General features: G+C 40.7%; 1 protein-coding gene and 1 pseudogene across 3 annotated transcripts; both read left to right on the forward strand.

The window, feature by feature from the left end:
- Positions 1-2,394: 2,394 nt before the first annotated feature.
- Positions 2,395-25,579, forward strand: CCDC198 (coiled-coil domain containing 198). 3 transcript variants are annotated; one of them, XM_060174917.1, is made up of 5 exons: positions 2,395-2,533; positions 2,644-2,730; positions 3,971-4,072; positions 6,890-7,040; positions 25,244-25,579. In XM_060174917.1, exons 2-5 carry the CDS (start codon positions 2,662-2,664, stop codon positions 25,483-25,485), a joined length of 564 nt encoding a protein of 187 aa, XP_060030900.1. In that variant the 5' UTR covers positions 2,395-2,533; positions 2,644-2,661; the 3' UTR covers positions 25,486-25,579. The 3 variants fall into 3 exon arrangements, with proteins under 3 accessions (XP_060030900.1, XP_060030899.1, XP_060030901.1); XM_060174916.1 differs by having other exon boundaries at positions 2,395-2,730; XM_060174918.1 differs by having other exon boundaries at positions 2,395-2,730; positions 3,974-4,072.
- LOC132533439 (large ribosomal subunit protein eL21-like) lies at positions 16,893-17,571 on the forward strand (annotated as a pseudogene).
- Positions 25,580-27,443: the final 1,864 nt, after the last annotated feature.

Genomic DNA, 27,443 nt, shown 5'->3' on the forward strand with positions numbered 1-27,443 from the left:
CTAATAAGGAGGGGGAGTTTTCTGCCTCTGGGACAGAGCCTGCAGGCGAGGGGACATGGTCTATAAAGTCTCAAGGCAATTGGCTGAAGTTAGTCTTTGAGAAACACAGCTGTGTGTACCAGTAAGTCCGATGGAGGTGTCAGTCCAAAGTAGCTGACCACAGAAGAAAATGCCGGAGGATGAAACGCTGCACGTCTGTCTCGATGGGGAATGTTGGCCACCAGAATTCTGCTTTTCTGTAGAGAGTGAGCTTTCGAGTCTGTGAATCTGTTTCTTCAGGTCGTGCCAGGTCACATTATTGGTTTCCGGGGGGCGATGTCAGAGAACAGGGGTCCAAATGGATTTCCGGGAATTCCATTTGAGTAGATGCTTTTTCATGTGAAGACTTGACAGCTGAAATTCACTTACTTGTCAAACAAAACTTGTAGCAGATTAGAAGTTTACTATCATTGATAACTCCATTATAATTGGAAGTCCTTTCTAGTATCATTTCAAGGTTGTTAAAACACTTTAAACTCAATAAAATGTGGAAAGGTAAACAGAAGAACCACGGTTAAAAGCCTTAGGCATGAGAATAATTAACATAATCATTGCACTATCTGCCCCACCCATAACTCATACAGTTTTCAGGATTAAACGTTTCAGATTCATGTCAAGACGTAAAGAGAAATCAAAGGAGGAAAAAAAACAATTTTTGGATTGTTTCTGGATGTCTCTAGAAATCATGGCTGCGTCCAGCATATTTTTTTTTTTTTAAGTCAATGTCAAACAAAAATTCAGTCATTCAAATCATTCTCTTATGAAACGCAACTTGAACCAGATTATCAAGATCTCACCATGTAGGATTAAGAATCCCCGGAGGGCGACCTAGTCCAAAAAGGTCCTCGAAATTCCATTTAGGGTGTTTCTGACTGTTCCTGCTGGATTGCTTCAGGCACCCATTTTTAAAAGTGTCTTCCCATCGAAGAAAGTATCCAATCAGGAGAGTAGAACTAACCACATGTCTCCATACTTGGGAACTGCCAGGGTACTCGAGAATGTTCTTCAAATTAGAGTAGTCCTTCTCCATGGGAAACATTCGAGAAGAAGTCCAGAAAGTTCCAGGGGAAATCCCCATGCATATCCCAAGGTCTACGATCACGGTCATAAAGAACCAAACTGTGGCCCGGAGCAAAATGTAGTCCTTTTCCTCAGGAAACATGGGAGAGGGAATCCAGAAAGTCCAAGGAGAAATCTCCGTGCATCTCCCAAGCTCTATGATCCCGGTCATAAGAAACCAAAGTTCCCGGTGAGGGAACCGAAGTGTGGCCCAGAGTAAAATGTTCCAGAGACAGAGAAACTATCTCATAATGAAACAGTAGAGGCTTTGGCAAACCTCTTCGTAAGTAGAAGAGAAGACCATAGTGCATAGGTAGGCAAAGTCTTCACTTATCTGGGAGTTGCGCAGGTCTGGTCCCACGTTGTTGCGCCATATGTCGTTTTCGACGGGTTAGGTTGTTTTCGCCGGGCTGGCTTCACGGGCAGGTAACAGACGACCAGGGACTCATAGTTGAGCTGTAGGCAGTATCTCTTTATTCATGCAGGACGCAGCACAATCTAAGCCGAGCTGAGCTAAACTAAAGGTAAAGTACTCTAAAACTCACAATGCTGTCTTTATATATACTTGACAAGTAGGGTGGAAACAGGGTGTGACATAGAGAGGGTGGAGAGAAAAGTGACTGGTGACAATCAGAGTGTGACAAGGAGGGGGGGTGGAGCAAAAACATATCATGAAACAGTGGGGATTGAACCAATGCCCTGGAGGGAGGTGCTTGTTAACAGTGGTTATATAAATAGAATGAAGTGGTTATGTAAATAGAATAGTGTTAAGCAGGGGGGATTTAAACCAAATGAAACAGAAGGGGTCTCATGCATACCAACAACTAAAGACGAAGAGAGAACTTCTCTGGAGATCATAAACTAGGTCACCCCTCTGAGGACTAGAATAGTTCAGTTGGGTGGTTAAGGGATAACTAAAGTAACTTCTTGGTGCCACTTTCAACTCTATTTTTTTATATTTATTTATTTACTTATTCCCTTTTGTTGACCTTGTTGTTTTATTGTTGTCATCTTTGTTGGGTAGGACAGAGAGAAATGGAGAGAGGAGGGGAAGACAGAGAGGGGGAGAGAAAGATAGACACCTGCAGACCTGCTTCACAACTTGTGAAGCGACTCCCCTGCAGATGGGGAGCCGGGGGGTGGAACTGGGATCCTTCTGCTGGTCCTTGCGCTTTGCACCATGTGCACTTAACCTGATGTGCTACCGCCCAACTCCCTCAGCTCTAATTTTCTAAGTCCCTTATTGCTTGACAGCTTTGGGATATGGCACCTCAATACAGACAGGAAAGGATCTTTTATCTTTCTAATCAATATTCAGATCAATAAGTCAGTGTCAGCTGCGCAGCTGAACAATGCAAGAACTCCATAAGTTGAAAGCTCTTTGGCACAGACATGGTTATAACAATGTTGCAACTGTCTACTCTGTGTGCTTCAGGTATAAATGCTGTTTTTACAAAAATGCTAAGATAGCTTAATGTCTGGCTTTTATGTTTCATTGTCTCATGACATGAGGAATGCTGAATATTCTAAATGTTGGACTTCTAGAAGCTTGAGCCTGTTGACATGCCACAAGTAATTACTTCTGGAAGGCTTCTGAGCCAGCAAGAAGTTGAAAGAGCTCACAAAACAAAGGTGAACTGTAGCTATAATGGGGGAAAGTGCAACTGGGGAGGGTGGCTGCATGGGATTGGATGAGGTGACTAGTCTCTGCACAGAAAACCTCACAGAGAAATCAAATCATTAAGTCAGTCAGTACTAGAACTTTTCAAACTTGCCCATTCTCTCCTGTGTATGGCAAGAATAATTCCTACTGGCAATTATTCTTGCTTCTCAAATAAGCAATGGATCCTTTTCTGCTTCCTACTGAAAACAGGGAGATAGAAATGAGAACACAGAATTTTACCTAAATTCTGCTGATTGTAGATGTTTCATGATTTGTGAAAAAATCCAACATAACACTCCTCCACAGATTGAAATATTATCTTTACTCACAGTTTTCAAGGTGGAGGGTAGAATCGTGTCTACAAATTGTTCCTCACATTTTTTTTTCTTAACCACAATTCAGCAAAAAGTAATCCTGGGAAGGGTAGAGGTCTTCCTATTTATAAACTTGTCACTTGCAGAGAAAACTCCCCTTGTGTAGAAATCCAGCTTATGAGGTAGGAGTACATTTTCAACATACTCCACTCCCGATTTGTTTCTCAGTCATCCAGATGTTGCTGTGTGCTAGCTTCTTTGTTTAATAAAAGATGTATGAGTACAGGTCAAGTTTTTGATGCTGACCATGATGAGATAGTGCTCTCTATGAGCTTCCAAGGACCCAACACAGTCACTGTCCACTGGGGAACATAGAAGAAAGCACTGAACACATCTATTGAGTTGTTGGAAAAGTTACGACGCATTTTTCATAGAAAAATACCCCATGACTTTTCAGAATCCCACTGGTTGCCATGCCTCTTCCCTTTATTGCAACAGCAAGTAAAGGAAAGTATAGTCATCCCTGGTTATCCTCAGTAACTGTACAGTTTCTCTAGAGTTTAAGGTGAACTAGTGAGAAAGTACCTCTGTTGATGAAGGGATTGAAATCTTCCCAACGTGACATGTAGTAAGAGATTTCCACCCAAGGTGTGTAAAATGCTAAGGAACCTTAAAAATGACATTACACACACAACAAAGAGCCACTTTATTCATTGGGAGCCACACAAAGGACTCACTGAGGAATAGCAGTGGCCAACCTTTGACCCCATGAAAGGCCTCTACTATGATTGACGACTGATGAAGCTCTCACTCTGTGTGGGAAAAAAATTCAAGCAGTGAATTGCAAAGTCAGTAACAAATTACCCTAAACTAACAAGTGTACTGTCTTTCATAGCAGGGAATGGAAAAGAAGATGCAAATTCCAATGTATACACCAGGAAAAAGACAGTATTTACATAAAATGCAAATGTTGGAAATGAACCGTAAAAGACAAGAGGTAAATATGAAAAGAAAAATGTCAGATTTGCCAAATTTACTCCACTTAATCACTGCCCTGACACATGAATATAGTTAAGTATTTCCTTTTTTTTAACTTATTTATTCACTTTTGTTGCCCTTGTTGCTTTATTGTTGTAATTATTATTGTTTTCTGTCTTCGTTGTTGGATAGGACAGAGAGGAGAGAGGAGGGGAAGGCAGAGAGGAGAGAAAGGTGTCTACCTGAGGCCTGCTTTACCGCTTATGAAGCAACTTCCCTGCAGGTGGGGAACCGGGGGCTGGAACCAGGATCCTTCCGCCGGTCCTTGCGCCAAGTGCGCTTAAGCCGCTGCACTACGGTCCGACTTAAATATTTAAATAGTTAAGTATTTCTAGTCTTTACTAAGAATTTTAAATTTAGTCACTGGAGCCAAGTTTCAACCACCGAAGCCAGAAAGACCTCTTTCATTATCAATTTTGTTGAGTTTTTCTGTTGTTGGTCCTCTCAAGGACATATCTGTATCTCACTTCTCTCTTTTTGTTGTCAGTCTGCTCCTATGATACTTCCTGGTTTACTAAAAGATAGAGGGAGGAATTGGTCTTTGTTATCTAAGCAACTCTCTATAATCATGCCATAGAATTCTCTTAGAAGATGTGGTCCGGGAGGTGGCGCGGTGACAAAGCTTTGGACTCTCAAGCATGAGGTCTCGAGTTCCATCCCTGGCAGCACATGTGCCAGAGTGATGTTTGGTTCTTTCTCTCTCCTCCTGTATTTCTCATAAATAAATAACAACAAAAAAAATCTTTAAAAAAAAATTCTCTCAGTGGGGAAGCAATTACAGAAGCCAGACCTTCCACCTTCTGCAACCCACAACGACCCTGGGTCCATGCTCCCGGAGGGATAGAGAATGGGAAAGCTATCAGGGGAGGGGATGGGATATGGAGATTGGGTGGTGGGAATTGTGTGGAGTTGTACCCCTCCTACCCTATGGGTTTGTTAATTTATCCTTCTGAAATAAAATAAAATAAAATAAAAAATTCTCTTACAAGAAATAACTCTTGTAACAAACACTTTAGAGTAACTTTTCTTGTAACTGTCAAATTCCAAAGTCTTCATTCTAGTAAATGAAACTCAAATCCCTGTCTTCTGCAATGACCAATATTTCAGCTAGACTTCAGACAAATATTTTTACGAATGGCGTCATTTTAATGGAGACATATGATTTTGAGACTATGGGTTTACTTTCTTTGCTCTTGGCAAACCTGTGCATGGAGGAAACTTTAATACGCTTTTTTTGTTATTTAATCTTTCATTATTTTTACTTGTCTATTTTTTTGTCAAATAAGCCTTTATTGAAACATCATCCTTTGTAGTTCTTTTTTAATTATTATCTTTATTTATTTATTAGATAGAAACAGCCAGAAATCAAGATGGAAGGAGGTGATAGAAAGGGAGAGAGACGCCTACAACACTGCTTCACCATTTGCAAAGCTTTCCCCTGCAGGTGGGGACCGGGGGCTTGAACCCTGCTCCTTGTGCACTGTAACATGTGCACTCAACCAGGTGTACCATCACCTGGCCCCAATCCTTTGTAATTCTTAACCAACTGGGCATTTCTTAGCACTACTACTGATGTCATTTATGAGGCCATGAGGGTCCCTAGGAGCTCTTTGATGGTCCCAGAGAAAAGAGTTCTAAGAAGCTAAAGATCATTTGTCTGGCAACACTGACAATTTCATCAAAAGTAGTATTTCCACTGTGTTTACTGTTTTTCTACTTCCTGTCTCCTGCTGGTTCTGAGCTCTTGAATGGTGAGAACAGAGGCAGGCAGGAGGCACCACCTCAGTCTGAGCATGTCTCTTCTAGATGGTCAGTATGCCTGTAGTCCTCTGACTCCACTCATTGCCTTGGCTCTTCACCATCAACTTTTTTTTTTTTTTTTTAAAGACTGAGAGGACCAATCTTGGGGCCAAGGTGTTATGGCAGTAACAGCATTATTACAGGCAAACAGTCCTGCCAACAAAACAAACAAACAAACAAACAAAAAATGGCTCTCCGGGCTGGAGAGAACACTGTTTATTATGCTAGCAGGTCCCGTCAAGCTTATACTCCGAGTACTGGATGCTAGGTAATAACACAGGGAGGTGGGAATTTTGTGGCAGGAAGTGAGTTATAGATGCAGAAGTATTTCAGTTAGAAAGGGGAAATCACATTTGCATGCACATCTTATCTCTGGAAAACTGAGGTTTCTGCGGAGGCAGATTTGCTTATCAGCTACGGTAATTCCTTAAGTCCAGGGCCACCATTTAGTCACATATTTGGGGTAGGGGACTAATTCCAGTCAGGTCAACCTGGGTGGAGACCTAGGGCTTTTCTTTATCACAGGGATGTGGGACCTTTCCCCACCAGTATCCCTCAGGTATACTGATTGATCTAATTGGGGTCAAGTTTCAGCTATGGAGACAGCTTGGGTCACATGAACCCAGATTGAGACAACCAAAGAAAGTTACACCTCGGTTTCCTTCCAGCCAAAAGCTAAAAAAAAAAAAAAGTGATTTTGTTATTTTCTGAAAGAGAAGAGAGGGAAAGAGAGGTGAAAATGTGATTCAAGCATATTCGGCATAGCACTAAATGTAGGGCCTCATGTGCGCTAGTCCTGCTTTCTACCCTTTGAGCCATGTCCCAGGCTACCATATGTTCTAGCAGAAGGGAAAAAAAAAAAATCATCTGGTTAGAGAACCACAGATATAGCTTTCAAAGTAGCTGGTCTATTGATCTATTCAGGTGAAAGTAACTCAGGAAAGAACAGTAATTATTGACAGATGATCATTTTCAGGCCCAAATGGAGCTGAGAAAACTTCAGGAGGAGGCAAAAATCAATAATCAAAAACTTAGAGACAACAAAGTCCCTCAGAACACTCCAAGAAATGATGACAATGGTGACTTTCTAACCCTATTACCTGATGAAACCTTGAACAGAAGTCCAGGTGAGTCTTACAGTTGCTTTTATTTATTTTTTTAGTAAAATCAAATATTTCAAGTGTCTTTTAACAAATATTTTAATATGCTTATTTACTTAGTATAGAGACAGAAATTGAGAGGGGAAAAAAGGGGAGATAGAGAAGGGGAGAGATACACCTGCAGCACTGTTTCATCACTCGTGAAGTTTCCCTCTGCAGATGGGGGTTGGGAGCTTCAACCCAGCTACTTGAGCACTATAATGTGCACACTTTACCTGTTTCACCACTGTCCTGATGCCTTCAAGTGTTTTTTTAATTCAAATATATTTCTGGATGGGTAAGGAGGACAGAAGATAACCTGGGGCTCCTGCTGATATAATTTTTTTAATTTTTATTTATAAAATGGGAATATTGGGGCCAGGTGGTGGTGCACCTAGTTAAGCGCATGTATTACAATGTGCAAGAACCCAGGTTCGAGGCCCCAGTCCTCACCTTCAGGGGGAAAGCTTTATGAGTGCTGAAGCAGAGCTGCAGGTATCTCTCTGTCTCTCTCCCTCTCTATCACCCCCTTCTCTCTTGATTTCTGGCTGTTTCTATCCAATAAATAAAGATAATTTTAAAAACATTTTTAAATGGGAATATTGAACAGACTATAGGACAAGAGGGATACAATTCCACACAGTGCCTACCCCCAAAGCTCCATATCCAATCTCCTCCCTTTATAGCTTCCCTATTCTTTACCCCTCTGGGAGTATGGACCCAGGATCATTGTGGAGTGCAGATGGTAGGAGGTCTGACTTCTATAATTGCTTCTCCACTGAACATGGGTGTTGTCTCTCTCTTTCCCTAGTGGGTCAGAGATCTGGGAAGGTGGGGCTCCAAGACACATGGTGGGGTCGTCTGTCCAGCGAAGTCAGGTTGGCATCATGGTCTCATCTGTAACCTGGTGGCTAAAAAGAGTTAAGATATAAAGCAGAAAAAATTGTTGACTAATCATGAACTAATCATAAAGGCAAGAATATTGCAGATGAAGATTTGGGGTCTCCATCTGGGAAAAATCTAGCACGTCTATTTTAGGTATATTCCAAAGAGCCCATGACTTTACTAGTTTTTGCCTGTGCCTGACATCTCATATGCAGACAGACCCAGGTTATTGTCTGGAAAGATGGTGTCATAATTGGAAAAAGGACTAGAAAGCTAGATCTGGGAAGAGAGTTTCTCCCCAATATGGGGAAAGTATATAAATATTGTTAACTATAAACCCCATTGGTTTGATCTGGGGCCCATATTCAGCACAGGAGCTTATGTAACCTCTGCATCCCTGTAGGTCTGAGCTCACATTCTGTGGTCATAGCTAGGAACATTCCAGGTTGCACTAATTTCAGGACCCATCTTCCATGGGTGGTAGTAGGTAGCATATATTGTCCAGCTCCCTTTCAGAGAATGGAACATTCCCTACCATTGTTGATCCACCCTGAGGGCAAGATCTAGTTAATATATTGTCATGTAATTTTGAAATGTTGGAAAGAAAAGATAGGAACGTAAGCACAGTAATAAAAATGTTCCTTCCTTTTTGGGGGTTTACATGTATTATTGCAACCCTTGATTTATCCCTAAGAACAGAAAAGACAATAAGAGTCTCGTTTTCTGGTAAAAGAGAAGGAAGTATGTGGAGACACTGAACAGCAAACTATTGCTATCTAGCTTTATGCCCTATACATACTCTCTCCTCCACCCCAACCTGTATCCTGCAGGTCATCCCTCGAACCTAATGTGTGAAACTGAATTCAGCATCACTGCCTATATCCAGATTGCTCTTGCTGCATCCATTGGTTCACTGGGTAACCTGTATCACTCGGGCCAGAGATGCGGGGACAATCCAAACCCTCTGTTCCCTCTCCTTAAAGCTGATCATCACAAAATCCTGTTGATGTCACCAAGAGCTGACATCCCCTTTGTCTCCCATTTCCATTATCAGCAAACTGCACCACCACTCCTGTGGTAAGGAAAAGCCCTAGATCCCCATCCAGGCTGACCTGACTGGAATTAGTTCCCCACCCCAAATATGTGACTAAACTGGCAGCCCCGGTCTTAAGATATTACCCAAGCTGATAAGCAAATCTGCCTCTGCAGAAACCTCAGTGTTTGATAAGACAAAAGTGCATGCAAACATGATTTGATGTGAAACCCTTTCCCCTTTCTAACTGAAATAATTCTGCTTCACCTCCTGCCACAAATTTAAAATTCAGAATCCCTTAGGTAAATATGTCACACCTTATGGAGCTCTAGTTTTGTTTTGTTTTTTAATTTTTTATTTATAAAAAGGAAACATTGACTAAACCATAGGATAAGGGGGCACAGCTTCACACAATTTCTATCACCAGAACTCTATATCCCATCCCTTCCCTTGATAGCTTTCCTGTTCTTTAACCCTCTGGGAGTATGGACCTAAGGTCATTGTGGGATGCAGAAGGTGGAAGGTCTGGCTTCTGTAATTGCTTCCCTGCTGAACATGGGCATTGACAGGTTGATCCATACTCCCATCCTGTCTCTCTCTTTCCCTAGTGGGGCACAGTTCTGGGGAATGGGAGCTCCAGGACACATTGGTGGGGTTGTCTGTCCAGGGAAGTCTGGTAGACATCATGTTAGCATCTGAAACCTGGTGGCTGAAAAGAGAGTTAACATACAAAGCCAAACAAACAGTTGACTGATCATGAACCTAAAGGCTGGAATAGTGCAAATGAAGAGTTAAGGAGGAGGGGGTCTCTGTTTTTTAGATAGCTAGTAGGCATATTTTATTATATTCCAATGGGCCTATGGCTATACTAGTCTTTTTTTCTTTTCTTTTCCTTTTTTTTTTTTTCTCCCTGAGCCTGAAATCTGATATGCAGATGGATCCTAATTATTGTCTGGGAAGATGATGTCATGGCTGGAAAAAGAAAGGACTAGAAAGCTGTTTCAGGGAAGAGAGTAGCTTCTTAATATGGGAAAGGTGTATAAATATTGTTGATTGTAAACCTCATCGATTTGATGTGATCTGGAGCCCATATTCAGCTTAGGAGTCTATGTGAGTGACTTCTACATCCCTGTAGATCTGAGCTCACATTCTGTGGTCATGAGTAGGAACTTTCCAAGCTGCCCCAATATCAGGGCCCATCTTCCTCAGGTGGAACACAGAGTATGTTGTCCAGCCTCCCTTCAGAGGATGGAACATTCTCTACTATTGTTGATCTAAGTTGAGGGCAAGGTCCTATGGGAGGCCCACAAAGGGGTCTGTTTTGTTGTTCCTGATAGAGATGACTGGCAACAATGGACAGAGGGATTTATGTGAGGTCTAGGCCCATCATGTCTGTTTGGGAATCTCAGGAGTCCTCAATTAGAGTCCCAGCTGATGGGCTGGCCTGATAGTGACTAAGAATCATCATTAAAGTATGCCAGTCTCTTGCCCTTATTCAGCTTTTGCAGTCTTTGCTTTGATAAGGTTTGCTTTGGAGTGAGTGAAGGAAGTGTAATAGGAAATAAGTGAGGAGGGTATCTAAGTCCAAATAGACACTATTTCATTATGAACTTTATAGTGACTCACTACAGACTATTGTGTACTTTTGCTTTCAGGTATATATTTTGCCCTAATTTATAGGTAGGTGTCAACATATGCTCTATCTCTTGGTACCTGGTCTATATCTATGTTTTGGGACTTTGTTAGGAAGTGAACCTCCTGGAATGGAATTAGAGAATCCTATGAAACGAAAGATCTCACTCGAGCAATGAGGCTGAACGGTTGACATTCCATGCATGACGTCTCTGGACACAGCCTAAAGTGAAGCATGTTGAGGTGGTACTCATGTTGATTAGGTTGGGATCAGCAGATGCAGTGTCAGTTGGTATGAATTGAAGTAAGTATGCAGGAAAGTGAGCCCCACCCTGGAGGTTCCAGGACTGGGGGAAATATAGGCTCTATAGAGGAAGCGAGAGGTTCCTGCTGCCTTAGAGTTTAAGAAGGAAATAGATGGGAGTCGGGCAGTAGTGCAGTGGGTTAAGCGCACGTGGCGCAAAGGACAAGTAAAAGGATCCTGGTTCAAGCCCCCGGCTCCCCACCTGCAGGGGAGTCACTTCACAGGCAGTGAAGCAGGTCTGCAGGTGTGGAGCTCTTGTTGTAACCTTATGACTTAAGGGCTCACCCTCCTTCCATCTGTCCTCTACCTGGTGACTCTGTGTGACCCCTATCCAGAGTAATTGAATCAGAAATATAAGGGAGTGGTCCAATAATCTGGGTTTAATAACCTTCCCGTTAATAATGATAATAACTAATAGTAAAGTTTAAGAACCACTATTCTACTGGGTAATCAGAGTGTTAGCCACAGACCAAAGCATCTATATCACCTAGAAGTAGTGCCACAGGCTAAGTGCACATGGTGCAAAGTGCAAGAACCCAGGTTCAAGCCCCCAGTTCCCTACCTGCAGGGGGTCACTTCACAAATAGTGAAGCAAGTCTGCATGTGCCTTATCTTTCTCTTCCCCTCTTCTCTCGATTTTTCTCTGTTCTATCCAAAAACAACAATAGCAATAACAATAACAACAACAAGGGTAACAAAAAAATGGGAAAAATAGCCTCCAGGAACAGTGAATTCAGAACGCAGGCACAAAGCCACAGTGATAACTCTGGAGGCAAAAAAAAAGAAAAAATTCAGATTACTGGGCCCTACCCTAGACCTACTAAGTCAGGATCTACATTTTATCAAAACATCAAGGTAATTTTTTTACCAGAGCACTAAATCAAGGTAGTTTTTATGCACAGCATGGCTCTAGACAGGTCCCACACAGTAAAGGGATCTTATGAAATGCAAATCTATAGAAATGCAAACCATATTACTATCCTGCTTAAAAAAAAAAAACTAAGTAAAATAAAATAAATCTTCAGTGATTCTCTATGAGCTCCAAGAATAATCTCAATTTCTCACATTGGTGCTGCAAACTCTTTAGAATCAAGCTGCTACCTCTCTTACTCATTTCATCTCTTGCCACTTTTGTGCCAATTCCCGCACTCCCACCAGGCTAGATAACTCAACACCCTTGGATTGCTCTGTGATTTCCACGAGACATCAATATCCATAACCCCTGTGCCATGTTGCCCTACCAATTAGTGTCCCATTAAGATTTTCCTGAGGGAGTCGGGCAGTAGCGCAGCAGGTTAAGCGCAGGTGGTGTGAAGCGCAAGGACCGGTGTAAGGATCCCAGTTTGAGCCCCTCACTCCCCACCTGCAGGAGAGTCACTTCACAGGCGGTGAAGCAGGTCTGCAGGTATCTTTCTCTCCTGCTCTCTGTCTTCCCCTCCTCTCTTCATTTCTCTGTCCTATCCAACAATGACAACAATAATAACTACAACAATAAAAAAAACAAGGGCAACAAAAGGGGAAATAAATAAATATAAAAAATTTTTTAGATATATTTAAAATATATATATTTTCCTGACTGTATTTTCCCAGAGCAAACCATGGTTGCAAATGTACAACACATGAAGCAATCTGTGCAGATTGCTGAGCTGCGGACATAACCCCCAGCTCTGCAATGCTAATGTTAAGAGTCTGCAGAAATGCTGGCCCTGTCTTTGGAGATCTTCAGCATCTAAGATGAAAAACTGCCAGCTGAAAGAGACACTGCCCCTGCTCAGAGAAACAAAAGATGCTTAGTCAATAATTTAAAAGGCTGAATAGCCACCAGGTTATAAATGCTGCCATGACCCAACCTGACTTCCCTAGGCAGATGACCTCACCAATATATCCTGGAACCCCACCTCCATGAGCCCTACTCCACTAGGGAAAGATAGAAGCAGGCTAGAAGTATAGATTGACTTGCCAATGCCCATGTCCAGCAGAGAAGCGTACAGAAGCCAGACCTCTCACTTTCTGCACCTCATAATGATCCTGGGTCCATACTCCCAGGGGGATAAAGAATAGGAAAGCTTCCAATGGAGGGGATGTGATGTGGAACTCTGGTGGTGGGAACTGTGTGGAATCTTACCCCTCTTATCCAAATAAATATAAAAAAGAAAAAGAAAAGTTTGAATAACTGAAAATCTACTGCTATTTAATCTATACTCCCAAGCCCCTGAATGCATTATACTATGTTATCACATAGATAAGCAATTTAAAATTTGGAAAAAAAAAATATTAGCAAAACATAAAAGGAAAGAATCTCAGCCAAGTTATCTACAGCCATACCACTTTGAACATGCCCAATCTCGTCTGATCTCGGAAGCTAAGCAAGGTCGGAACTGGTTAGTATTTGGATGGGAGAATCTCAAACAAGTTAGACACTGAGAGACTCATCAATTGAGGTCAAGCCAGTGCAAACCAACATCAGTGAAGTCTTTGGAAGACGCCCAGACCTGGAGGGGCTAGGGATGACTGTGGCATGAGCAGGTGTCCTCTGCTTTCCTGTTTCCTCCTTTTGCTTGAGTTAAGGCTTGTAGGGTGCTTACTATAAGCCAGGCACTGGGTTCGACCTTTATCATGTATTCCAGCATGAAACCCCTACTGAAACGAGTATGAGCATTTCTGTTAAGACTTAAGCAACAGGTTCCATTTCAAGATCAGATCTTTCTGATGTGATTTCAAAGTGTGCATTCCCACCATACCCCTCCCTCCCTCTTCCCGTTTCTTTCTCAATTTCTTTCTCTATCCTAAATAAATAAAAGTTAAGCCTGTAAATATAAAGGTAATGGCTCCTCAATCTTACATTTTTTTCTGTTTCTTTTTTATCAGTGATTTAATAGTGATTTACAAAGTTATAAGATAACAGGGGTAAAATTCTACTATGTTCCTACCACCAAAGTTCTGTGTCCCCATTCCATCCATTAGAAACTGCAGTTCTGTAAACCCCATAGATTTGATCTGAGGCCCAAGTCAGCACAGGAGCCTGCAGGGCATATTACCCCACCAAGATGTTCTGGAGCCCCACCTCCCCAGGTTCCTACCCCACAAGGGAAAGAGAGAGACAGGCTGGGAGTATGGATCAACCTGCCAATGCCCATGTTCAGCAGGGAAGCAATTATAGAAGCCAGACCTTCCACCTTCTGCACCCTATAATGATCCTGGGTACATACTCCCAGAGGATTAAAGAATAGGAAAGCTTTCAAGGGAGGGGGTTGGATATGGAGTCCTGGTGGTGGGAATTATATGGAATTGTACCCTCTTATCCTATGGTCTTGTCAATACTTCCATTTTATAAATAAATAAATAAATAAATAAATAAATAAATAAATATAAATAAAAATTTAAAAAAGGAAACTGCAGTTCTCCCAAAATCACAGATATGTTAACCTTATATCGTGTGACCTCAAATGTAGTAAGTAATAAGACATCTAGCTCAAAAGTTCTCAAGCCTTAATTCTTTGCATTAAAAACATTGTATATGTTTTAGGAGACCAGGTGGTGGTGCACTTGGTTAAGTGTACACATTACAGTGCACAAGGATGCAGGTTCAAGTTACTGGTCCCCACCTGTAGAGGGAAAGCTTCACAAATGGTGAAGCAGGATGGCGGGTGTCTCTCTGTCTCTCTCTACTACCTCCTCTTCTCTCAATTTCTGTCTGTCTCTAGCCAGACAAAAAAAAAAAATTTAAAAAAAAAAAATTTTAAAAGCTATGCATATATTTTAAGAATGACTTAAGGAATTTTCTTTTTTTTTCTTTTTTTTATTTCTTTATTGGGGAATTAATGTTTTACATTCAACAGTAAATACAATAGTTTGTACATGCATAACATTCCCCAGTTTCCCATTTAACAATACAACCCCCACTATGTCATTTATCATCCTTCATGGACCTGTATTCTCCCCACCCACACACTCCCACCCCAGAGTCTTTTACTTTGGTGCGAAATGCCAATTACATTTCAGGTTCTACTTGTGTTTTCGTTTCTGATCTTGTTTTTCAACTTCTGCCTGAGAATGAGATCATCCCATATTCATCCTTCTGTTTCTGACTTATTTCACATAACACGAATTTTTCAAGGTCTATCCAAGATCGGCTGAAAACGGTGAAGTCACCATTTTTTACAGCTGAGTAGTATTCCATTGTGTATATTATACCACAACTTGCTCAGCCACTCATCTGTTGTTGGACACCTGGATTGCTTCCAGGTTTTGGCTGTTACAAATTGTGCTGCCAAGAACATATGTGTACACAGATCTTTTTGGATGGATGTGTTGGGTTCCTTAGGATATATATATTCCAGGAGAGGAATTGCAGGGTTGTAGGGTAGGTCCATTTCTAGCCTTCTGAGAGTTCTCCAGACTGTTCTCCACAGAGGTTGGACCAATTGACATTTCCACCAGCAGTGTAGAAGGGTTCCTTTGACCCCACACTCTCTCCAGGATTTGCTACTGTTACCTTTTCTGATGTATGACATTCTCACAGGAATGAAGTGGTATCTCATTGTTGTCTTTATTTGCATTTCTCTGACAATCAGAGACTTGGAGCATTTTTTCATATGTTTCTCGGCCTTTTGGATCTCTTCTGTGGTGAATATTCTGTCCAAGTCCTCCCCCCATTTTTGGATGGGGTTATTTGTTGTCTGGTTGTTGAGTTTGGCAAGCTCTTTATATATGTTGGTTATTAAACTCTTATCTGATGTATGGCATGTAAAAATCTTCTCCCATTCTGTGAGGGGTCTCTTGGTTTGGGTAGTGGTTTCTTTTGCTGTGCAGAAGATTTTTAATTTGATATAGTCCCATAGGTTTATACTTGCCTTAGTCTTCTTTGTAATTGGATTCGTTTCATTGAAGATGTCTTTAAAATTTATGTGGAAAAGAGTTCTGCCAATATTTTCCTCTAAGTATCTGATAGTTTGTGGTCTAACATCCAAGTCCTTGATCCACTTGGAATTTACTTTTGTATTTGGTGAAATACAGTGATTCAGTTTCATTCTTCTGCATGTTTCAACCCATTGTTTCCAACACCATCTGCCACGGACCACTCAGTGGACAAGCAGCAGGAGGGTCAGGGGTCTTGAAGGCAACCTCCCAGGTGGGTCAGGAGTCGGTGAGGGAGAACAGATAGACACCACACTCTATTGGAGGATGAATCTGGACTCGTTTTAATAGTGAAACTGCATTAGCTTTTATACTTTTTTCAGGTTACATTCAGGTTGCCTAAGCAACCAGCTCATAAAGAAGTAACAATAGTCTTGTGGCTTTGGCAGGCTACATGTTATTCTCCCATAACTGTAAAGAATGGGTACAATACTTTGTATCGTTCTGTTCTCAGGGGAGGTCATACCCAGAATTGTTTTAGACTTTTGCTGAGGGCTATCTCTACCATTAATCTTCTATGGGGGCATACAGATCTTTGCCTAGTCGTGGACCACTGCTCATCTAGGTCTGGTATGGTTTAACTATTAATCTTTCTTTGTTTCAATATGTCAACTTGTACCTGGGAGGCCTCAATCTCTGCATTGTTTTTATGAGGGGCAAGTCATAACATGACTTGTTTTGTCCGTCTATGTTGACCCACCTTCTCCACTTTCATAATGTAACTTTCAAATTTGCTCCTGTGTAAGGGAGAGGGGGTGCTTCTGACTCTCCATTCCCACCAGGCACTGCCAAAGCATTATTAATCAATTGTGACAGTATAATTGTTTGTAGCAATAATGGGGGGAGAATGCGTCGACCCATTCCCGTCCTTCTGCCCAGCTTCTTTGAAGTCTGAATGCAGGTCCAGAGGAGATGACTTTGTCAGTCTCTCTGGTGGTTGTGACGGGGTGTCGCAACCATCTGTTGAAGAGACTCTGCTTTCCCCATTTAATAGTCTGGGCCCCTTTGTCAAAGATTAGATGTCCATAGGTGTGGGGCTTACTTAAGGAATTTTCTAGGATAAAACTGAGCATGTATCCTTTCGGCCGGAGCAGCCATCTTCCAGGTACGGCTTGTGCGTGGCTCCTGGCACCCGGCGTTCTATCAACTTTGGTTGTAGCCTAGTGGCTACGGAGGCAGTGTTCTGGGCTCGTCCAGACTGCACACAGTAAATCGCCAAAATGACTAACACAAAGGGAAAGAGGAGAGGAACACGCTATATGTTCTCTAGGCCTTTTAGAAAACATGGAGTTGTTCCTTTGGCCACATATATGCGGATCTATAAGAAAGGTGATATTGTAGATATAAAGGGAATGGGCACTGTTCAAAAAGGAATGCCCCACAAATGTTACTATGGCAAAACTGGAAGAGTCTACAGTGTTACCCAGCATGCTGTTGGTATTGTTGTAAACAAACAAATAAAGGGCAAGATCCTTGCCAAGAGAATTAATGTTCGTATTGAGCATATTAAGCACTCTAAGAGCAGAGATAGCTTCTTGAAATGTGTGAAGGAAAATTATCAGAAAAAAAAAGGAAGCCAAAGAGAAGGGGACTTGGGTTCAACTGAAGTGCCAGCCTGCTCCACCCAGAGAAGCACACTTTGTGAGAACCAATGGAAAGGAACCAGAGCTGCTGGAACCCATTCCCTATGAATTCATGGCATGATCAGTATAAAAACTTAATAAAATATCAGAACTATAAAAAAAAAACTGAGCATGTGAGTTTTACTTCATATGCTAATTTTAGCCCTGAATTATCATAACACCAAGACTGTTGTGGGATTTAAGCTGTTGTTAATATTGCATTTCATCTCACTGTTAATAATCATTTTCTTCCTGTTTCAAAACTTCTGACTTTGGTTGGAAGAAAATTCTTGTTCTCAGTCTGAGTGGTGCTTCTAGTACACTTGGCTTATTTGTAGAACAAAAATGATTGACACTCTTGTCATCAGTAAATGAAACCTATTTCAGCCCCCAGTTACCAATACTTTCTGTTTGTCGAATTCTCTAATGGCTTGCTTGCTTGTTCATTTATTTCTTTACTTATTCTATAGCTCTTTTCAGAACCAGATAGATGTTCCTAGCTTTGGAGCTTACATAATAATGCAGACAACAAACAAGAAGAAATTCAATAAAAGCATAACTGGAAGATCTATTAATCTGAAGAGATAGATGGAAGGTTCCCTTGAGGAAGTAGTATTTAAACTAAGCACAAAGTAGCTGGATGAAGGAGGCATGTGAATGTGAGGATTACAATGGTGGAATGTTCAAAACTGTACTTGACAACAGATTTGGATGTTGAGTAGGATGGAGCTCAACAGGTTCTAGAGTAGAATGGAGCTCAACAGGCTCTAGATATTGAGTGGAAGAGAGATTAAGAGATTAAGAGACTGACTGGATATAGTCTTGAAAATCAAGTCAAATAAGGACTTTGTACTCTATCTTAAGATCAAAGGGAAGCCATTGCAAGAGGTGATAGTCCATGACACAATCATATTTTCATATTTTTACTTTTGGAGGATAAGTAACTATAGAAGACCATTATATTTCTTAACACTCCTCTTTTATTGAGGTAGATAAAATAAACCTGGACATATAAAATTATGTTAGACTCAGGTGCACAGTGTAATGATTTAATACTGTTAATGGGTCAGTTTACTATAAAACATGTCACCATAGTAAATCTGATTAGCATTCATCACTAAACAATTTTTTGTGTGATGAAAAATTTTAAGATCTAATCTCTTAAATATCAAGATCAGCAAGTTAACTCACACAGGAGGGTGTTACAACTTTAACTTAAAGGGGTTGCTTTGATGCTGTGTAACTTGAGACTTAAGGGGCTTAGGGCTTCCACAGTTAAGGATTCACAGCAGGAGCTGAGAACAGGTTTAAACAATAGAGACTTTATTTGGGTGAACCCGATAAAAAACAAACATTTATCTAATTGCTGCAAATGAGCAGCTTCATTTAAGGTAAAGCAAAAGAGAGGTTTATAAGGGCAGTACAAAAGTATGAGACATATATTTTAGATACACAAAATAAGCAGTTATTATCAGGGGGTTAAGAGTACTCTAGGTCCATAGTCTGAGTATAGTTATCAAAAGTTTAGTCCCATAAGATAAACAATTATCAGCTGAGGTATAGGTTGCTCATGGCTGCAAAGGGGTCTTAAAAGCAGAGTGACTAGTCGATCCATACTCCCAGTCTGCCTCTCTCTTTCCCTAGTAGGGTGGGTCTCTGGGGAAGCAGGGCTCCACGACACATTGGTGGGGTCCCTCAGTCCAGGGAAATCTGGTCGGCATCATGCTGGCATCCGGAACCTGGTGGCTGAAAAGAGAGTTAACATACAAAGCCAAACAAATTGTGTTTTTTTTTTAATCATGATATTCTGCTTTATTTAATCAATAAAATGTTATCAAGAGCCCTTTATGGCTTTTTTTTTTTTTAACCGGAGGAGTGCTCAGCTCTAGTTTATGATGGTATAAGGGACTGAACCTGAAACTTTAAAGCCTAAGGCAAGAAAACCTTTTTGCATAAACAAATTGTTGAACAATCATGGACCTAAAGGCTGGAATAGTGCAGATGAAGTATTGAGGGGTACTCACTGCAGACTCTTGTGTACTTCTGCTTTCAGGTATATATTTTCCCCTGGTTTATGGACACGTGTGAACATATGCTCTATCTCAGGGGACTTGGTCTATATCTAGGTTTGGGGACATTATTGGGGAGTGGAACACCTGGAATGGAATTAGAGAATACTATGAAAGGAAAGGTCTCACCGGAGTGATGAAGCTGAAGGATTATCATTCCACACCTGAAGTCTCTGGACACAGTCTGAAGTGAAGCATGTTGGGGTGGCACTCGTTGCATTGATTAGGTTGCGATCTGTGGATGCAATATTATTTGATATGAATTGAGAGAAGAAAGCTATCAGGGGAGGGGATGGGATACGGAGATCGGGTGGTGGGAATTGTGTGGAGTTGTAAGCCTCCTATCCTTCGGTTTTGTTAATGTCTCCTTTCTTAAATTAAAAATATATATTAATTAATTAATTAAAAATTAAAAAGCAGAGTCACGCATGTTCAGTTCCCAGGAGAAGTAGTCTTGGCAGATACCTGGAGCACCTCCACTGAGATGCTTCTGACCAGGAGAATAAGCAGTAGCCAAAAAGACTGAGTTGCTCCAAGTCTGTGCTTTTATACATTCCCTTCTCTGTGTCCCCGCCTCAGGCTGATGTCATTCGTATGCTAATAGTCCCAAACTCCTGTTGGGGGGTCACAAAAGGAGGGTGCATGTTTTGCCATTTACACAACCCTAGTTTAAGTTGTATTGAGGGAAGCTTTGGTGCTGTGGTGTCTTTCTCTCTCTCCCTCTGGTCCTCTCTCTCTGAAAACTTGTAAATATACAATTCAGTATTATTAACTATAGTTATTAATTCAGTATTACTGGAAGGAGTAGATAGCATAATAGTTATACAAAGAGACTCTCATGCCTGAGGCTCCAAAATCCCAGGTTCAATCCCCCACACCACCATATGTCAGAGCTGAGCAGTGCTCTAGTAAAAAAATTAAAAATAAATAAATAATAAATCTGTATTATTAACATCCCCATGACTTACTGATTTTATAACTGGAGGCTTGTACTTGACCTCCTTCACCCATTTCACTTCACTAGCCCCCACACCCCAAACTGTGGCAACCACCAATCTGTCCTCTCTCTCCCTCCCTCTCTCCCTCTTTCTTTCTCCCTCTCTTTCTCTCTTGTACATATATATATGGCTTTTTGTTTGTTTTTAGTTGTTATTGTTTTGCTTGTTTAGATTCCACAATATAGATGGGCTGATATAGCATTTGTCATCCTGTAACTTATTTCCCTTAGAATAATGTGGTTCATATTGCTAACACCACTCTGTCTGCACTGTGGTGAATGGCTAGAGAAAGAAGGCAAGGGACTGTAAAGAAACTACTATAAGGACATGACAGGATCACAAGTGAAAGATGCTATTTTGTTTAAGAGAGAAGAGTGACAATGAGGATAGTGGGAAGGAGGCATATTTGAGATACTTAGGTAATAAAATTAAAAAGAGTTGGTAGTGGATATGTGGAGGTATTGAGAAGTCTTAGGAGATTCTTAGGATTCTCTTGAAGAACTAGGAGCAGACTGTGGAGCAGAAATGGAAGTGAGAGAAGTGAGCCTGATACGTTCCCAGGAGACATCAAACCTGTCTATTAGTGCACAAAAAACATATCATAGCTCAGAAGACAGATTAAGGATATAGACATAAATCAGTTATTGTTTTCTGTCAGCTCTGTGTCAACAGGCAATGATAATAATTACAATAATATCAGGGCAAAATAGAGCACTCTATCATGGAGACAGACAGAAAACTAATAAATCACAATGTGTAACTCCTCACATTGCAATGTTTGATTTTCTCTTACAACAATATGTAGCTTCAGATAAAAAGGATTTTAATTAAATATGCCATAATACTTGATAAGTAATTATCACTAAAATGATATTCAGGAAGTTATCCACAGTTTAGCCAGACTGAGGGACAATTTTGGACTTTGAACTGTGATGATTTTCCTAGCTTAGAAGTGGTCATTAGACTGTGTTTCTTGTTCCAGCCTGTACCCCACTCCATTGAAAGAAGCTTTGGTGCTGTGGTCTCTTCCATCTCTCTCTCTCTGTCTCTCTCTCTCTCTGTCTCTCTCTCCTTCTTCTCTGTCTACCTCTCTCTAAAAAAAAAAATATATTGTGTGTTTTATGACCCAAGAAATGATGAAGAAGATAAAATGATGGTTAATGTCTCAAGCATGAGGTCTTTAATTCAGTTCCCAGCATCTTGTATACCAGAGTGGTGTTCTGCTTCCCTCCTCTCTCTCTCTCTCTCTCTCTCACTATCTGTCTCTATCTCCTGCATAAATAAGTGCTTTAGTTGAACTTCTAGGTCAGAGAGATATCTCACCCATACGATGCCTGCATTGACTTATGAGCAGTCTAGGCTTGAATGCCCAGAATCACATGGAAAATGCTATGGCAACAGAAGTTTCAATGTTGGAGTGTTTCACATTCTTACTGTCTCTATCTTTTATATATTTATTATTTATTTATTTCTAGCAGGATTATTGCTGGGGTTCAATGCCTGCACTACATATCCACTATCCACTGCTTCTGGTGGCCTTTTTTTTTTTCTATTTATTTGACAGGACAGAGAGAAATTAAGAGTGGAGGGGAGATAGAGAGGGAGAGATAAACATAGACATCTGCAGACCTGCTTTATTGCTGATGAAGCATTTTCCCTGAGAGTGGGGAGCAGGGGCTCAAACCAGGGTCCTTGCACATGATGATACTGTGAGCTTAACTGGGTGTACCACTAAACCCCCTTCCCTCAGCCTATCTATTTCTCTATCTGAATGGGGGGAAAAAATCAAATTTCCTTGAAAATAGCCCTGTTTCTACAAAGGGCTTTCAGAAAGGGCTTAAGTTCTGCTTAAACAAACAAATTTTTAAAAAAGTAAACACAAATATATATACAATCTCACACCAGAACCAAGCAGAGGTGCACCGTGTTAAGTGCACACATTTAAGGGCCCAGTTACTACCTGCAGAGAGAAAACCTCACTAATAATGACACAGTGCTGCAAGTATTTTTCTATCTTTCCTCTCACTATCTTTCGTTCCATTCTCAATTTCTTTCAGTCCTGTCAAATAAAATAAATAAATGTTTTATCTTGTTTTGTTTCAAATCTCACACCAAGAGTAACTCTAACCACTTCTAAAAAGAGATAAAGTTAAGTGATCTATTGAAATTCCTTCCTCAATAGAGCTGGGATACAAGGAAAGGTTTGTGTGGAAAACAAGGAGAGAAAGAAAGCAAAGACAAAAAGAGAAAAAGAATAAAGGGACAAAGCCATGTTCTTGAAATAAAAGGAGACAGAAACAAGAATATTTAGTGTATTGCATAATTCTAGATTGGACTCTGGGCCTAAATATCATAGCACAAACAGGCAATCAAAAAACCTTATTGAAAAAAAAAGTCTATTGAGACAACCACAGATACTGGGAAATGAACCATACAATAAAATGTAGAACTATATTGATGTCCAGTTTCCTTTGTGTGATAATTGTATGTGGCTACATAATTACTATTGTGTATTATTATTATTTTTTTAAGATAATGGTGATATTTATTTTTCAACATGTCTATATATAATACTTTTCCAAGGTCTTTTGAAATTATATTACCTCCTTTTTTTTTTATTTTTTATTTAAGAAAGGACTAATGAACAAAAACATAAGGTAGGAGGGGTACAACTCCACACAATTCCCACCACCCAATCTCCATAACCCACCCCCTCCCATGATAGCTTTCCCATTCTCTAGCCCTCTGGGAGCATGGACCCAGGGTCGTTGAGGGTTGCAGAAGGTAGAAGGTCTGGCTTCTGTAATTGCTTCCCCGCTGAACATGGGCGTTGACTGGTCGGTCCATACCCCCAGTCTGCCTCTCTCTTTCCCTAGTAGGGTGTGTCTCTGGGGAAGCTGAGCTCCAGGACACATTGGTGGGGTCTTCAATCCAGGGAAGCCTGGCCAGCATCCTGGTGGCATCTGGAACCTGGTGATTGAAAAGAGAGTTAACATACGAAGCCAAACAAATTGTTGAGCAATCATGGATCCCAAGCTTGGAATAGTGGAGAGGAAGTGTTAGGGAGGTACTCACTGCAAACTCTAGTGTAGTCCTGCTTTCAGGTATATATTTTGCAGTAGTTTATGGATACGTGTGCACATAAGCTCTCTCTCACAGAAACTGGTGTATATCTAGGTTATGGGACTTTGTTAGAAAGTGAACTACCTGAGATGAAATTAGAGTGTACTATAAAAGGAAAGGTCTCACCCGAGTAATGAAGCTGAAGGGTTGTCATTCCACACGTGAAGTCTCTGGACACAGTCTGAGGTGAAGCATGTTGAGGTGGCAATCGTTGTGTTGGTTAGATTGTGATCGGCGGATGCAATATTATTTGGTTTGGATTGGGAGATGCATACAGGAAAGTGGGCCCTATCCAAGGGTTCCAGGACTGGGGGAAGTAGGGGCTCTATAGTGGAGATGTGAGGTTCCTGCTGTCTTAGAGTTCAAAAAGACAATCGATAGTTAATGTTATCATCACATTATTTGGTAATTGGGTTAACTTTGAAAAGTCCTTTTGTTATGGTTTGCTGTACAGTATCCAGTATCTTGTATATAGCTGTGCTATTGGATGCTTCTAATCTACTTGGTCTAGGCTTTTGAGAGAGTGCGCATATCAAATACACAGCCTATATATTAAAAAGATTCAGTTTGTGTTTGAGAAACTTTGAGACATACAATTGATTTTCCCCCTCATATTAATTAACTACTGATGTATATGTCTACATTTTGCTAGGAGTGTACATAAACACCATTCCCACCACCAAAAGACTGTGACCCATCCCTCCCACCCACTCCCACCCCCCACTGGCCCAGGAAGCTGCATGTCTACCCCTCACCACTGGGTTTTTATTTTGGTGCCCTACTTACAATTTGATCAGGTCCTGCTTTTAGTTTCCCTTTCAGATCTTCTTAGTCAACTTCTGTTGATGAGTGGGATCATCCCATACTCATCTTTATCTTTCTGACTTAGTTCACTTAACATAATTCCTTCTAGCTCTGTCCAAGATGGGTCAGAGAAGGTGGGTTCATTGTTCTTGATAGCTGCATAGTATTCCATTGTGTATATATACCACAGCTTTCTCAGCCACTCATCTGTTGTTGGGCACCTGGGTTGCTTCCAGGTTTTAGCTATTATGAATTGTGCTGCTATGAACATAGGAGTACACACCTCTTTTTGGTTGGGTGTTATGGAGTCCTTGGAGTATAACCCCAGGAGAGGAATTACTGGATCATATGGAAGGTCCATGTCTAGCCTTCTGAGAGTGGCTACATAATTACTGTTGTGTATTATGTATCCTTTATTCTTAGGAGAAGAGACTCTGCTTTCCCCATTTAATAGTCTGGGCACCTTTGTCAAAGATTAGATGTCCATAGGTGTGGGGGCTCACTTCTGGGCTCTCAATTCTATTCCACTAGTCAGTGTGTCTATTCATGAGAACTTAAGTTTTTTAAAATAGCAAGAAAATGTCACTGCATATGGAGACACAACATGGAGTCCTTCATATATGTGTGTATAAATATATATATGTGTGTATGTGTGTGTGTTTAATTTTATTATTTCAAATATATATTTTTTCAATTATTGAAAAGAATACCACACAAATTGTTGTGTTCACAAAAACCTAGTCAGTTAAACAAATGTATGATTGGTAAGGAAAAGTAACTACATGAACTTTTAATTTTTTGTAGGAAACTCACAAAATGAAGAATTTTGGGAACATCAGTCAAGGAATGACTATTATCCCCGGAAAATTGGCAAAATGGAAATCTGGCTTCGTGAACAAGAGGCCCTGGGTCAGCTTGTCTGGGACAGTTCTAGCTCTGACTCAGATGAGTTAGGGAAAGATGAGAGGAAACCAAGGACACTGGTGAGGACTAGGACAGAGAAAATTCCACTTTTTGATGAGTTTTTTGATAGAGATAGCACATAAAAGGCTTCCCTTCCTGTAACAACTTCCTCAAGTTAATATTTGAATTATCCTAAGACTGATTCACCTGCTTTTTCATTTGGAGTTCTACAGTTAAGAAGTAACTGTAGAACTGCTGGTTGTGCGCCAGACACTCTTCAGATACCTTATATACTTGATCCAAAGCTTTGTGGGTAGGTTTACATACCCTCCCCTTTTAATAGACTTTTAAGAGACTAAGACACAGAGAGGTAAGATAACTCTCCAGAGTCACCCAGCAGAATCTGCTCTTTGGAGTAGACATACCAGAAGAGACCTGATGGGAGACAGGAGCACACTTCCCTCCTCTCCCCAGTATTACTCCAGTTCACCTGTCACATTAGGTGTTATTATGGGTTTATATTTCTCTATTGTGTGCTTTTGGCCTTTGTTTCATAGAAGAATAATAGTGCACTCAAAAGGAGGAGAATTTTGTGGGGCTATTTTCTAGCAAGACTAAATTTCCTTGAGTTTCATATGTGGACTAAAAATGACTAAAACAAATGAACTTGAACAGAAAAAGTGGTAACCAAAGTCTCTTTGGCTTTGTGTGAACTGTGGTACTTATAGGGAGAGGGAAAGCCACATAATTTTGGTGGAGGGTGTGGTAACTTACACACACCATGTGTGGATGTAAAATTTATCCCCTGAAATCTTGTAATTTCATAAAACATTGTTAAATAACTAATTAAAACTGAAAGACAGAGGACCTAGCGGGGGGTGTATTGTTATGTGGGAAAGTGAGAAATGTTATGCATGTACAAACTATTGTACTTACTGTCAAATGTATAACATTAATCCCCCAATAAAGAAATTTAAAAAAAAATTCTTGCACCTGATACTTTTAGTGTGGGGATGGAATAGGATCATAACAGATGAGACACGTCCAAGACTAAGAGCTTTGAACACTCAGCAGCAAGGTCCTGAGTTCAGTTCCCAACATTGTAGGTGCCTGAGTGATGCTCTGGTCCTTATCCTTTCCCAAATAAATAAACAAAATTTGGGGGAGGAGGGAAAACCCTGAGAAACACCTGAGAATGGGGAAGTTTCCAGGGATGGGGAGGGAGATACAGTAAGGGAAATGGAAACACAAACTCAACCATCTTCACAGTTTGGTCTGGGAATAGAATGGATGAGCTACCCAACTAGAGAGCCAGGATGGAAGTCAGTGCTCATGGCAGAGAGGGCTGGAGTAGTGGTTCCTAATGCTGACACAGATTAAAATTGCCTGCAAATTGGTCAAGAGGGTACGAGTTGGTAGTACCAATACTCAGTGTCAATATAATATCAATATAGTCAAAATCAATAAATACTGGACTGGGGAAATAGCATAGTGGTTATGCAAAAAACTTTCATGCCTGAGGCTCTGAGGTCCCAAGTTTATTTCCCAGCACCACCATAAACCAGAGCTGAGAAGTGGTCTGATTTCTTTCTGTGTATTATTCTCTTAGTATCTTATTTTCATTGAAAGTAAGTAATAACAGGTAAAAATATTTTTTAAAAAAATATCAAACTCTGTCTATAAAAATAATGACTTCTGGAGTAACTTTTCAAAGGTCTGGAGTTCCTTATATAGTAAGAGGATGTTCACGCTGTTGGTAATTGTCTGTGAACACCAGTCCCTCAGTTCATCTGGGATTTGCTCAGGGGCAACATGGGGCCATCAGTAAACATAGCTATTGCTGGTCAAACCATGAAATTCAGCTTGAAGGCAAAGTTGTTCCTTTTTTTTTTTTTTTAGCTGAAAATCTCATCTTTAAATAGTAAAAAGGCTTGTTTGTGACCAAATGCATTCTTCCTCTTGTGAAAATATTTTCCTTCTTGCTCTTAATTTTTCATGAGAAAAAGGAAATGTCTTTGGGGAGAGGGGGTTGCACACTGTGGAAATGTGCATATCTTAATTTTTTTTCAGGTAGGGAGCCATTCTTCCTCACCTGTCTATT

This window comes from Erinaceus europaeus, chromosome 16, assembly GCF_950295315.1.
Source record: "Erinaceus europaeus chromosome 16, mEriEur2.1, whole genome shotgun sequence".
Lineage (NCBI taxonomy): Eukaryota > Metazoa > Chordata > Mammalia > Eulipotyphla > Erinaceidae > Erinaceus > Erinaceus europaeus.

Excerpts from the sequence above, each read along its gene's own strand:
- CCDC198 (XM_060174916.1), top strand. The coding sequence starts at position 2,662 with ATGCCACAAGTAATTACTTCTGGAAGGCTTCTGAGCCAGCAAGAAGTT. Across the intron at positions 2,731-3,970 it reads AAAGAGCTCACAAAACAAAG|CAGGGAATGGAAAAGAAGAT; the intron begins GTGAACTGTAGC and ends TGTCTTTCATAG. Across the intron at positions 4,073-6,889 it reads TGAACCGTAAAAGACAAGAG|GCCCAAATGGAGCTGAGAAA; the intron begins GTAAATATGAAA and ends GATCATTTTCAG.